General features: G+C 43.7%; 1 protein-coding gene across 1 annotated transcript in view; it reads right to left on the minus strand.

Moving 5' to 3' along the window:
• Window positions 1–13,007, minus strand: part of SLIT3 (slit homolog 3 (Drosophila)) — a 915,040-nt gene that overhangs the window by 74,489 nt on the left and 827,544 nt on the right. The window contains exon 21 of the mRNA XM_006884333.1: window positions 1,609–1,677. Within this exon, the coding sequence (XP_006884395.1) occupies window positions 1,609–1,677 (69 nt within the window). The remainder of the gene's footprint in view (window positions 1–1,608; window positions 1,678–13,007) is intronic.

Below are 13,007 nucleotides of genomic sequence, written 5' to 3' on the forward strand. Positions count from 1 at the left end.
GCAACCCCAGGTTACCTCAGTGTAGCAAATTGACAGAAAAGTGCTGTACCACTTAGAAGAATATTCCTCCAAAATATAATAAAAACTGACTTTTACATACAAAGGCCCTCCATGAGGTCTTGTTGACTCTAAACAAGAAACTTAAATAAAAAACAACCAATATAATATATGGTTGTTATGTGCTGTCAAATCACCTGTGACCCATAACGACCCTAGGTACAACCACAAGTACTGGTATTTTTTCCCCTGATCAATTCTTCCTTTAATTGTCCCTTTACCCCTGCCCTCTCTTTTGGCATTCATTGATTCTTTTATCAGATTCCTTCTTAGGAAGTAGGGGAAAATAGGATTGGCAATAGCATAGTCCTTTGCCAGCTATATTATCTAGCTTCTGTTTGCAGAAATACCAGTTTTCAGAGCAACGGTTTTTCAACCTTAGCTGCACAGTGTAACCACTTGGGGAACTTGTAAATATTCTGGGACTTACTCGATGGCATTCATATTTAATTGCTCTGTGGATGGCTTGGGCATCAGCATTTTTTAAAAATACAGCTGTTTGGGTAGTTTCAATAGTCACCTGATATTTACTGGTCTAGAGCAGAGATTCTTTTTTTTTTTTTTTAAAGAAAAGGGTAAACGTTTATTTGGAGTTCGTTTCTGGTGGGTGCTGGTAAGGCCCATCAAGAGATTCTTAACTGGTAAAATTGTACACCTGTAGCCATTTTCGGTTGTTATTACCTGTGGGGTTGGGAAGCATTTGGGGGGTAGGGACCAGGAGTGCTGCTCAACATCCCACAGTGTACTTGTCAGGCCCCGCAACACAGGATTAGCTGGCCCCCAAACGCCCACAGAACTGTTGTTGAGACCTAGACCTAGAAGCCTGGTTCAGGTGTAGCTACGGTGACAGGGGGCATTCTTTCATCTTTCTTTTATGTCTTCCCCTTTTCCTAGGGGAACACTGCTTTGTTCTGAAAGAACTCTCATTTTCTCTTTTGTGAACTGGCTCCCAGCTTCCCTGTGCAGACAGGAATATCTTTCTATTGCCGTTTCCCCAAGGAAACTATTTTGCATTCTCACAGTTCTGAGTGGCAAGGGCGTAGGGCTGCTGGACAAACCTACAGCCAGCCTGGCCTTCTGAGCTCTCCTCATGCAGCAGACTGGCTCCTCATCCGCAGGTTTCCTGGATGTGGCAGCTACTGACTAAGGGCCCTCAATTAGAATTATCTACTCGGCATATTTCTGGGGAATGAATGAGGGAGGAAAAGGAAGTAGCCATTTCTGCTTCTGGCCAGCCTCAGGGAAGTCACAGCCTGTAAGACACTGGAGACTAAGGAGACTGAGGCATCCAGGCTGGAGTCTAGAAGGTCATGGGATGGACTGTCCTCCCCAAATCCAAGAAGGAAGGTGATTCAAAGGGTCAGTGAACCAGGCTTCTGGGTAATTTTGAATGTTAGCATCTCTGAATAAGACTTGGATATCAAGGTGGGCTGTTTCTCCCGGGGAAACATACCATTAGCCTTCAGGATCATTCTCCCTTGTCCTACATACCAGTTTCCTGAGTTCTCATAGGAGAGAAAAAGAAAGGTTCTACCCATGCCAGCTCCTTACATTAATGTCAGGTGTCGGAGGGTGGCAAGTTCCTTGGGCACGGCTGTTAAGTGGTTTCCTTCCAGATACCTGAAAAAGAGGTGCAGAGTGACATACAGGAAGGAGACACTGCATAAATTGTTACGTACACTCCCCAAAAATTCTCCTCTAATTTTTTTTATTTAAAATGAAATTTTTATTTTATACTGGTTTACTTACAAAATTAACATATATTATTTTTCACACTGGATCTTTCCTATTTCCTTTACGCCCCCCCCCCCATCAAGTTGTGTGACTCTATGATTAACTCCACCTACTCTCCATCCCCACCATTCTTACCCCTCTGCTCCCCCGCACCCCTTTTGGATCCTCATACACATTCTACAACAATGGTCTTACACAATATTTGTCCTCATGGGACTGAGTTAGTTCACTTAGCATAAAGTTCTCCAGTCCCTCCCAAGTTAGATACTGACTTACAAAATCATTGCTCCTGCACGCTGAGTAGTATTTCAACATGTAAATGTACCATAATTTCTCCATCCCTTAAATTGTGCAGTTGCCCATATGGGCTGTTTCCATGTTCTTACAATGGTGAATAACACTGCAATGAATACTGGTGTACAAGTCTCCATTTGTGCCTCAGTTCTCATTTCTCTGAATTTTTAGGCTAGGTTGGGTTCTTATTTTGCTCTTTCCTAACTTCTTTTTTTTTTCTTCTTCAAAGCACATGCTACCATTGGTGATTAAAGTTTATTTGTGTGATTATTCAATGAATGACTTCTTTTTTCACTGGAAGAATAAACTCCATGATGACAGGGCTCTTGTCTAAAGTTGCCCTTCTTCATAACCCACTAAAGCTGGTATATGGAGCTGGTGCTCAGTTGCTGTTGTTACTATGTACCATCAAGTTAGAACTGACTGAGGCTGACCCCCCAGTGGGATTTCTGCTAATCGCATGGGAGGAGACTGTCCATATAGCTCCCAAAAGGCAGCTGGTGGATTCAAACCATATGCCTTTAGATTGTCAGTGCAACTCCTTACCACTAAGCCACCAGAACTCCCTGGTACTTAGATGTCCAACAAATATTTGTTAAATAAAGTACTCACTATGTGTCCAATCCTCTTAGTAACCCCATGTGGCAGGAATTCACAGTTAGGGCAAGAGAAATACAGATATTAAGATATGGTTCATGATCACATATCAAGCAAGTAGTTGATCCTAAGTTTCCTAACCTAGGATCAACTACTTAAACCTAAGTTTCTGGATCCACGGTCTATACTTTTACAATTAATTCATAGAGCTTCTACTAAACTGGCAGAGGACAGTGTGAGAATTAAATTAAAGGTCTTCTTAAGAACCCTAATTCTGCAGAAGACTCAAGCAAGATCCACACCTCACTCCATATACAAAAGCCAATTCAAGGTGGATCATGGATCTTGGACTAAAACCAAGGACTATAAACTTCATTAAAGAAAAGCTTGGACCTACAACCAAGAGGAGATAAAATAGATGAATGGGATCATCTAAGAATCAAATCCCTATGCACATCCAAAAGCATCTCCAACAAGGTAAAAAGGGAAGCCATAGACTGGGAAAAAGTATTTGGTAATGACATATCAGATAAGGGACTTATATCCAGAATTTATAAAATACTTGAGCACCACAACAAGATAAAGGTAAATAAGCCAATAGAAAAAGGGACACAGGATATGAACAGACATTTCACCGAAGAAGACATTCAGATGGCTAACAAGCACATGAAGAAATGCTCAAAATCCCTAGCTCTAAGAGATATGTAAATTAAAGCAACTATGAGATATCATCTCACCCCAGTCAAAATAGCAAAATTTAACAGAACAGCAAGCAACAAATGCTGGCAAGGTTGTGGAGAAACCGGAACCCTTATTCACTGTTGGTGGGAGTGTAAAATGGTGCAACCACTGTGGAAAGCGGTATGGTGTTTTCTCAAAAAGTTGCAAATAGAGATATCATTTGACCCAGCAATTCCACTACTGGGAATATACCCTAAAGAGACCATAACTGACATCCAAGCAGATATATGCACACCCATGTTTATTGTCGCTTTGTTCACAATAGCAAGGAGTTGGAAACAACCTAAGTGCCCATCAACAAACGAATGGATAGAGCAGCTGTGGTATATGCACACAATGGAATACTATGCTGGAATACTTCGTTGCATTGAAAAACAAGGAACTCATGCAATATTATTAAAAATGGGTGACCATGGAGGACATTATGTTGAGTGAAATATCTCAGTCACAAAAGGACAAATATTGTATGGTGCCACTGTTGTAGAATGAGGCTAACATTAAGGTGGGGGTAAGACTGAGAAAAACTGGATAAATTATGTATACTGCATTGAAGGCTATGAGGGAGAGAACAGTTTAAAGGTAATATACTCTAGGGCATTATGATTATCCTAAAAGTTCGGAATGAGGGTTGCAGAGTGTATACTTGGGGTGGGGGTGGGGGGTGCAGGGGGATTATATAACAATGAAGGTGTTTTTCTTTTGATTTTCAAGGAGAAGAGCGAACTGGGGGTGGGGGGTGGGCAGGGAGAAAAGTGCAACAATGAATGAATGGAAACCCAAAATCTCTATAAATGTTCATGAAAATTAATAAAATAAAAAAGAAAGAACCCTAATTCAGTGTGGAGTATTTCTGCTGTGCATCTGAAGTCAGGGAAATAGGGCTGTTAAGGAACTCTGGTCATGTAGTAGATTATGTGATGGCTGGTAACAGAAAGGCCAGTGGTTTGAATCCATGGGCTACTTTATGAGAGAAAGATGTAGTAATCTGCTTTCATAAAGATGTACAGCCTGGTAAATCTTATGGGGCCGTTCTACTCTGTCCTATGTGTTGGAACCAAACTGACGGCAGTGGTCTTGATTTTGGGTCTTTTTGTCAGTTATCAAGAGTACTATGCTCCTGTTATCAGAAAGAGGATCCCACAACTGGAGGGACAGGGGACAGAGATATGGTAGGTAGTAGGAGCATCCAACTGGAGGAGACATCCCTCGACTGGCCGAGGCTGAGCCCATGCCTGCCTGGCCTCCAGGTCCCGCACTGACCTGCTTTTTCTCTAGAATGAGAGAACTTCCTTGGAGATGTGAATGGGACTTATGGCAAAAGTAAGGGATATCATTCGGTCATAAATGATAAAGTTACTAAGTACATTAATACCCTTGAGTGGGAATAGGTGAATTTATTTATCCCCTTTCCCCTCTGTCTTTGCTGATTAAGTGCCTTTTACAAGACCTGTTTTTTTTATTTTATTATTTTATTTTATTTATTTAATTTTATTTTATTATTCTTGTGTGCATGTACCATCAAATCAGATCTGACTGGTATAGGAGGAGATTGTTCCTCCTTCCCGGCAGAGTACCTGGTGGGTTCGAACCGTGCGCCTCTGGGATTGTTGAGTTAGGCTGCATCTCGAGTAACAACACTCCATGCTGCTGGCTATTTGTCTAGTGTATGTATTAAGCTCCATGAGTGAAGAGCCTAGGTTCTTTTTCTAGCTGAATATTAGAAAAATTCTATTAAATATACATAAAACACCTGGGAGCTGGCTAATATATAGAGTTGGATCCATTCAGTCTGGGGCAAGGCTGGAGACTGCATTTCTAACAAGCTCTGGGCAAAGTGGGAGTGCTGGTCCTTAGACACATTTTGAGTAGTAAGGGGCAAAAACATTTTCTAGTGTTTAGGAGACTCATAAAACAGTAACTACAGTGGAATAGACCTCTAAACATAACCCACTCCTGGAAGATCTATTCCAAGTCATAGATAGCTATCTTGTAGGACAGATTAGAACTGCCACCCTCACCCCCAAGCCCCTCAGTGTTTCAAATGCAAATTTTTATTGAAGCAGAACGTTACATTTTTCTTCCATGAAGTGACTGGTGGGTGAGAATTACTGTACAACTCAAAGGATAGAACCAATGTCTCAAAAGTGTCCAAGTAGAAACTTGTAGAATTTGGTGTCTGTTTTGCTGTGCACGTACAGAAAACAATGCCTTGCACAGCTCGCTCCAGCCCTGGCACACGCCGGGTCACCGGGAGATGATTCAAGGGCAACTTTAAAAAACTTTTTACTAAAGGTGTGGTGATAGGCAGAAAGGGTGAAGCCTTGCACAGAGTGAAGGAGCATGGGAGCTCACTGAGCGTGTTCCTGAGACTAAGTGCAGCGAGAGAAGGCCATGGCCATGGGGGACAGTGGAGATGGGCAGACTAGTGCCTTGGAGTCATTTCATTCAAAGTGGGATGAGAGTCACAACAGAGCCTCCTGGATGATTTGAAGTAGAATCCACCCTTCTGTACCCCTCCCAATAAGGAGAGAATGAGAAGGGCTTTCTCTCTCTGGGTGGTACTGACTCCAGGTGGAATGGGTAGGGCTTAGCTGGAGTGTAATGGGAGAAGCAGAGGTGTGGTGGGCTCCACCCTGTTTTGTTTGGGCAGGGAGGCTCAGTGGTCTGGAAGGATTCTGGAGCTCTGGACTGCAGGCGGTTGGCAGGAGACTGAGTGTCAGGCTCCAGGAGGTGTCTGGAGAGTGGGGTGTGAGTGAGAGGAAGGCAGGAGGCAGGATCTGGATGAATGAGCAAGATGGGCGGGGAGGTGCCAGGCGGGAGAGCATTTCTCCTTGCTGGTGACTAATTAACTCTGAAGAGAACCCCTGGGAAGGAGTCTGACCTCGGACTGACAGTGACGGCCCAGCCACTTGGCCACTGCTCATTCTTCCACTCATATTTATCTGCTACAATTACTTAGCAAAGTTGAAGCATCTATGATTGAAACTAGAACAGCATGCCTAGACCTTGAGACTCACCTAAGGGACATTAACAGGAGGCTTTGTGACAAGCATGTCCAAAGGTGGCCTGAGGCAAGTGGCCAAGCTCACAGGTAATACAATGTCAAGGACAGTAATGACGAAGACAATAACAAGACAAATAAAACTCTTGGGTGTTATCCTAGTCTCTGGGATGGAGGAGCTGTATTCTATTATCTAATTTAATCCTTTAGATGGAGGGAGTAAGCCCAGAAACCAAGCTGTAAGCTCAGATCTCTTTTTTATTGCTGTGCTCTGGAGCCTGAGAAAGCAACCCTTTCACCTCTCCACTTAAGCTCTTTCTTTTATTTTACTTTTTAAAAATTTTCTACTAGGTTATTTACAAAATTTGAATACATTGTTTTTAAGAACAAAGTCTTTCCATTTTCCTCACCCTGCCCCCATCAAATTGTACAACCCCATGATTAATCCTCCCCTCCTTCTGCATATCCTCATCCCTCTGCTTCCAGCCTCTCCACCCCCCTTGGATCCTTATACTCATTCTACAATAATGGTTTTATACAATGTTTATCCTTGTGGGACTGAGTTAGTTCACTCAGCATAATGCTCTCTAGTGCCTCCCAAGTTAGGTAATAAGTTACAAAATCATTGCTCCTGCGTGCTGCATTGTATTCCACTGTGTGAATGTACCATCATTTCTCAATTCATTCATTTGTGTTTGGCCAACAGGGTGAAAAGAAAACCTACTGACAGGGAATAAACATTTGGTAATAACCATCTCAGACAAGAGTCTCATAACAAACGTTTACAGAATACTCCTGGGCCTCTACAAGAAAAAGTCTGATAACCCAGTTACAAAATGGGCAAAAGACATGGAAAGAATTTTTCGCAGAGGAAGATATTCAAATAGCAAATGGAGACACATGGAAAAAATGCTCCAAATCACTGGCAATAAGAGAACTGCATATCAAAACCACAATGAGGTACCACCATCTCACTCCAGTAACAATGGCAGTGTTTAACAGGACAGCAAGTAATACATGTTGGAGAGGATGTGGTGAGAAAGGAACTCTTTCATACATTGTTGGTGGGATTATAAAATGGTACAACCATTCTGGAAGGCAGTTTGGTGCTTCCTTAAAAAGCTGAACATAGAAATTCCATAGGACACAGCTATTCCACTATTTGGGATATATTCTTTATTATCTTTTTAGCCACCTCAGTCCTGAGAAGATATACTCTACCACACAAGTTTCTTTTCTCCCCACTAAATGCCATGAGGACAAGGATCTTAGCTAGTTTTGTATACTGTATATATCTGATACATAGTAGAGTTCCCAGTCATATAGTGAAGACTCAGATACCAAAACTGTCTGCTCAGAAGAAGGGTCATTCATAGGACCCTGGACTGAAAACAACACTCTCTGGAATTCTCGTGGTATGCTCTATGGTGGCCCAGATAACTTTACAACCATAAAGCTGACTGCTACACTGAGACTCCAGATTGGATTTTAAAGACTGTAAATCCCACCCATAGAAGAAGACTGTCCAAAACAACTATGAGATATCATCTCACCCCAGTAAGAATAGAAAAATTTAACAGAGCAGCAGACAACAAATGCTCGTGAGGTTGTGAAGAAACTGGAGCCCTTGTTCACTGTTGGTGGGAGTGTATGGCACTTTCTCAAAAAGTTAGCAAGAGAGATACCATTTGACCCAGCAATTCCACTACTAGGAATATAGCCCAAAGAGACCATAACTGACATCCAAGCAGATATACGCACACCCATGTTTATTGCGGCTTTGTTCACAATAGCAAAGTGTTGGAAACAACTCAAGTGCCCATCAACAAACGAATGGATAGAGAAGCTACACAATGAAATACTTGCTGCATTGAAAAACAAGGAACTCATGCAATATTATTCAAAATGGGTGAATCTGGAGGACATTATGCTGAATGAAATATCTCAGTCACAAAAGGACAAATACTGCATGGTGCTACTGTTGTAAAACGGGACTTACATTGTGGCTGGGGGGAAGACTGAGAAAGATGGGATAAATTACGTATACTGCATTGAAACAGATGAGGGAGGGAACTGTTTAAAAGGGATATATGATTAGGTATTATTGTCATGACAGGAGTACAGAATGAAGGCTGCATAGTGGAGTGGACTTGGGGGGAGGGATTATATAATAGTGAGAGAATTTTTCTTTTACTTTTCAAAACGAAGTCTGCATAGTGGGGTGAATTTCGGGGGAGGGATTGTACAATGAAAGAACTTTACTTTTCAAACAGAAGAGCGAACTGGGGTGGGAGGAGTTTGGGCAGGGAAAAAAAATGAAACAATGAATGAATGGAAATCCAAAGTCTCTGTATACTTTCATTAACATTAATTTAAAAAATCTTGGTGATCAAAACAATATACTATGGACTGCATCCCCAGAACTCCTAAGTATGCCCCGAGCCAAACTTAAATTATTCCTGTCAGGTCAACTCCAGGTCATGGAAACTCCATGTATGTCAGAGAGCAGAACTGTGCTCCAAAGGGTTTTCAGTGGCTGATTTTTTGAAAGTGTATAGCCAGGTCTTTCCTTTGAGGCTCCTTTGGGTACACCTCAGCTTCTTAGCAGCCAAGCATATTAACTATCTGCACCACCCGGGTGCCCCATAGGTGTATGGAGTTGCTGGTTAGCTGGACCGATGTGTGCATGACCACTGAACTCCGAGTGCTGACAGTATTCCCCTCTGAGAGAGGGTCCTGGAGGGTGAGCAGTGCCACACAGCTGTTTGGAACTTTCCAGCCCACACTCGCAGCTCCTGGGGTGCTGACCTGGCTCTGCTGGACACAACACTAATAGGATAAGCTGCCTTCCCAACACCTACAGCGTATTAGAGTAAGACAAGGAACTCCTGCCCAAATCCTACAAGGCCTTCCAAGGTATGATTATTTCCTGGGTATGCCATTCCCTTCATAGCTCCTGTTCTTCTGGGGTTCAGGTCTTTGCTCCTGTTTGTCCTCTGCTTGGAACCCCCTTCTCTGCCTTCACTTCTCCTGTTATCTCTCACCCCCACAGGTGACATTAAGGTCCCCCAAGGCTTTCAGTCATTTCCTTCACAGCATTTACCCCCATGGTGACAGTCCTCAAAGTCACTAATGACAGCGGGGCCAAGTCTGCCTTGCTCACTCCAGCCTCCTTGTGTGCTAGTTAGCTGCCACCGAGGCCATTCTGACTCCTGGTGATCTCATGTCTGTCAGAGTAGAACTGTGCTCCGTGGAGTTTTCCAAGGCTAATTTTATAGTAGTAGATGACCAGACCTTTCTTTTGAGGTACCTCTGTGTGGACTTGAACCTCTAACCTTTTGATGTGCAGCTTAGCACTTAACATTTTGTGCCAGCCAGAGCCTCCAGCAGATGCTCAGGAAACATCGTCTGTGTGACGGAAGCCCCCAGACCTTCCCAGGTGGAGCTGTGTTTGGCACTGTGGTGTGGAGCTGGGATGCAAGGGAACTGCTTTAAGTACCGAGTATCCCCTGAGACTTGGCCTTGTGCTCAGAAGCTGTAAATCAAAGGTTTTACTTTAGAAATGCAGATATATTTGCAGGAGGAAGCTCTCTTTGTAGGAAGCCCTTCATGAGGACTTCAACTCCAAAGTTGCCGGTCGCTGCAGCTCAGGCCCCCAGAGGGACCCTTTCAGAAGACTGCACTCTTGCCCCGTCAGCCTTAGAACTGCTGGAGCGTTTCTAGAGGGTCAACCTATGTGCTGACCTGCATTTAAATGTTCTGTTTCAGTCCCAGAGCAAGTCTCCAAAACACAGCTGCCTCGCATGACAATGCACACAGATTTCTGGGAGTGGAGTCTCCCTGTTCCTGAGCTGTGCGGTGTGGACACGTGTCCCACAAAGAACTCTTGAACCTGCTGTATGTGGAAGGAGAGACAATGCAGCCATTTCTCAGGAGCTGCAGGCTGATTTCTACAGCTGGGCCCCAGGAAGCAGCAGGTCTCCCTGAGCCTGGCTCCACTGCCTAAGAGCTATGTGACCTTGTGGTTGTTGTTATGTGGCATCAAGTTGCCTGTGGCTCATAGTGACCCTATGTACAACAGCCCAATGTACAAGCCCTGCTCTATCCTGGGCCAATCTTATTGTCTCTGACACACTTACCCCCATTACCCTAGTCACTGAATCAATCCATCTCATCCAGGAACTTCCTCTCCTGTGTTGTCCCTCCACCCTTCCAAGCATGATGTCCCTCTCCAAGGACTAATCCCGCCTTGCAACATGTCCAAAGTATGTCAGATGAAGCTTCAGAATCCTTGTCTCCAAGGAGCAGCCTGGTTTCACCCTCTCTAGAATGAACCTGTTTGTTCTCCTAGCAGTCCATGTTATATTCAACACTCTTCTTCAGCTCCACAACTCAAAGGCATCAATTCTTCTTTCATCCTTAGTCATTGTCCAGCTTTTGGATGCATAGCAAGTGATTGCAAAGACGATGGCTTGGGTCAGGTGAACCTTAGTCTCCAGATGGATCTTAGACATGTTATTTGATCTCTCTGACCTTGCATTTCTTCATCTGTAAATTAAGTCTAAAAATAATAAAGAAATAAAAGCTACCCGTACTGCCCTTGCATTGATTTCACTTCATAATGACCTAGCACGACAGAACAGAATGACCCTGTAAAATTTCCAAGGCGGCAAATCTTTATTGAACCCGACTGCCACATCTCTTGCCCATGGAGTAGCTGGTGGGTTTGAACCATTGACCTTTTGGGTAGCAGCCGAGTGCATTGTACAACTAGAATTCTTCCTTATAAAATATAGCTACCTTGTGACGTGATTATGAGAATTAACTGAGACACTCTGTGGTAAGTTCTCGGAGCATCTTATTTTGCTCCTGGCATTTTATTTTGTCGTCATTGTGACATGCCCTCCCATATATCAGGGGCTCTGGTGGCCTAGTCCAGAGGGAGCTGCCCTGCTAACCCCAAAGGTCACACCTCTCTGGTGGCATGAATGCACCAGCAACTCTGTGGGACAAAGATGGGCAATCTCCCTCCGGGTCATTTACAGCTTCTGAAAACCCACTGGAGGGTAACTTATGAGTCTGTTACAATTAGATGACAACGAGGAAGATTTAGACACAATGCAACAAGCTGTGGCTGCGCCCTGTGCCATCCCCATGATTGGCTGCACACTAAGCCATTGTGATCCATAGTGTGTTCACTGGCTTATTTTCCAAAAGAGATAGCCAGGTCTTTCTTCCTACTCTTAAAGTTCTGCTAAAACCTGTTTAGCTTCGAAAGCCTCTATTGACAAGTGGTGGCTGCATATGAGTTGTTTTCCTTGGGATCAAACCTGGGTCTTCTGCATAGAAGGTGGGAATTTTAATCACCTTCGACTGAATCAACAATGCACCCTGGAACACTGCTATTATTGGGTGCTGTTGAATTGTTTTCAACCCACAGAACCCAATGTGACACAGTAAAAACTGCCCCATATGGGTTTTGTGGCTACAATCCTTAGATTACCAGATTTTTCCCCATGTAGCCGCTGGGTAGGTTCAAACTTCTAACCTCTTGGTTAGTAGTCAAATGCTTACCTATTTAACCACAAGGGTTCCTCTTGCCATTTTTTCCTCTCTCATTTCCCTCAAGTCAGTTCAAACTCATAACTGACTCACCAGCAGGTTTCTGAGGCTATAAGTTAATTGGAAAGAACTATCTGTCTTTCTCCCTAGGAGGGGCTGCTGTATGTGAAGCACTGGAGAGCCATGGCCTTTGGCAGCATAAGCCCCCATGAGCTACACAACCCCAGCCCCCTGGCCCCTTCCACTGCCCTGATACATTAGTCTTCATTAAAAGGTGAATACACATAGATATGACTCTATCCAAGAATATATACGTTTATTCAAAGAGTCACAGCGATCTCTTTGTTTTTCCATTCTCTTTTCTAGATTAATATTCTGGAGTGAGAATCGGATCATGTCACTCTCTTGCTTAAACATCTTCGTTGGCTTCTGCATTTCCCCTGTGAGAACGAGCCAGTTCCCCTCAGAGCCTGCAGGCCTCACATGCTCCTTCTTGAGCTTTTCATTTACGCCAATGCCTTTTTCATTCCACTGGCTCCACCTCAAGGTTTCCTCAATTTCTTGAATGTAAACTTGTTTCATCTTGGGGCCTTCATAATATATGTCCTTTCTATTGCCTTTATCCCCTGAGAAATTCTTCTCTACCCTCTATCTGAAATTCCTAATTTACTGGTGACAGTTATTATTGTCTTTTTCACTGATCTAGGTTTCTGGAGTTCAAAGATATCTTTTTGTTTTGGGGGTCCCTGCACTCCTTGCTCCTCAGACAGTGCCTGGCATAGAGTGGGCATCCAATAAACACTCGAATGACTGAAGGGATCTCTCAGCTCCTGGCCTGAGCTCAGGCCTCCCATGACCTCGCCCACAGATGCTGTGAATGACCGTCAGTGCCTGGACGTGTCCCCTACTGCTGCCATCTGCTGTAGGCCACGGCCAGCACAGGATTCGTAAGGGCTGCAATGCTCATAGCCAGCCACTCTCCAGAGATGTCCAGATGGTTGCAGGCACATTTCTGTCCCAC

This window comes from Elephantulus edwardii, unplaced genomic scaffold, assembly GCF_000299155.1.
Source record: "Elephantulus edwardii isolate Elephantulus edwardi_28Jun2011 unplaced genomic scaffold, EleEdw1.0 scaffold00033, whole genome shotgun sequence".
NCBI classification, from domain to species: domain Eukaryota; kingdom Metazoa; phylum Chordata; class Mammalia; order Macroscelidea; family Macroscelididae; genus Elephantulus; species Elephantulus edwardii.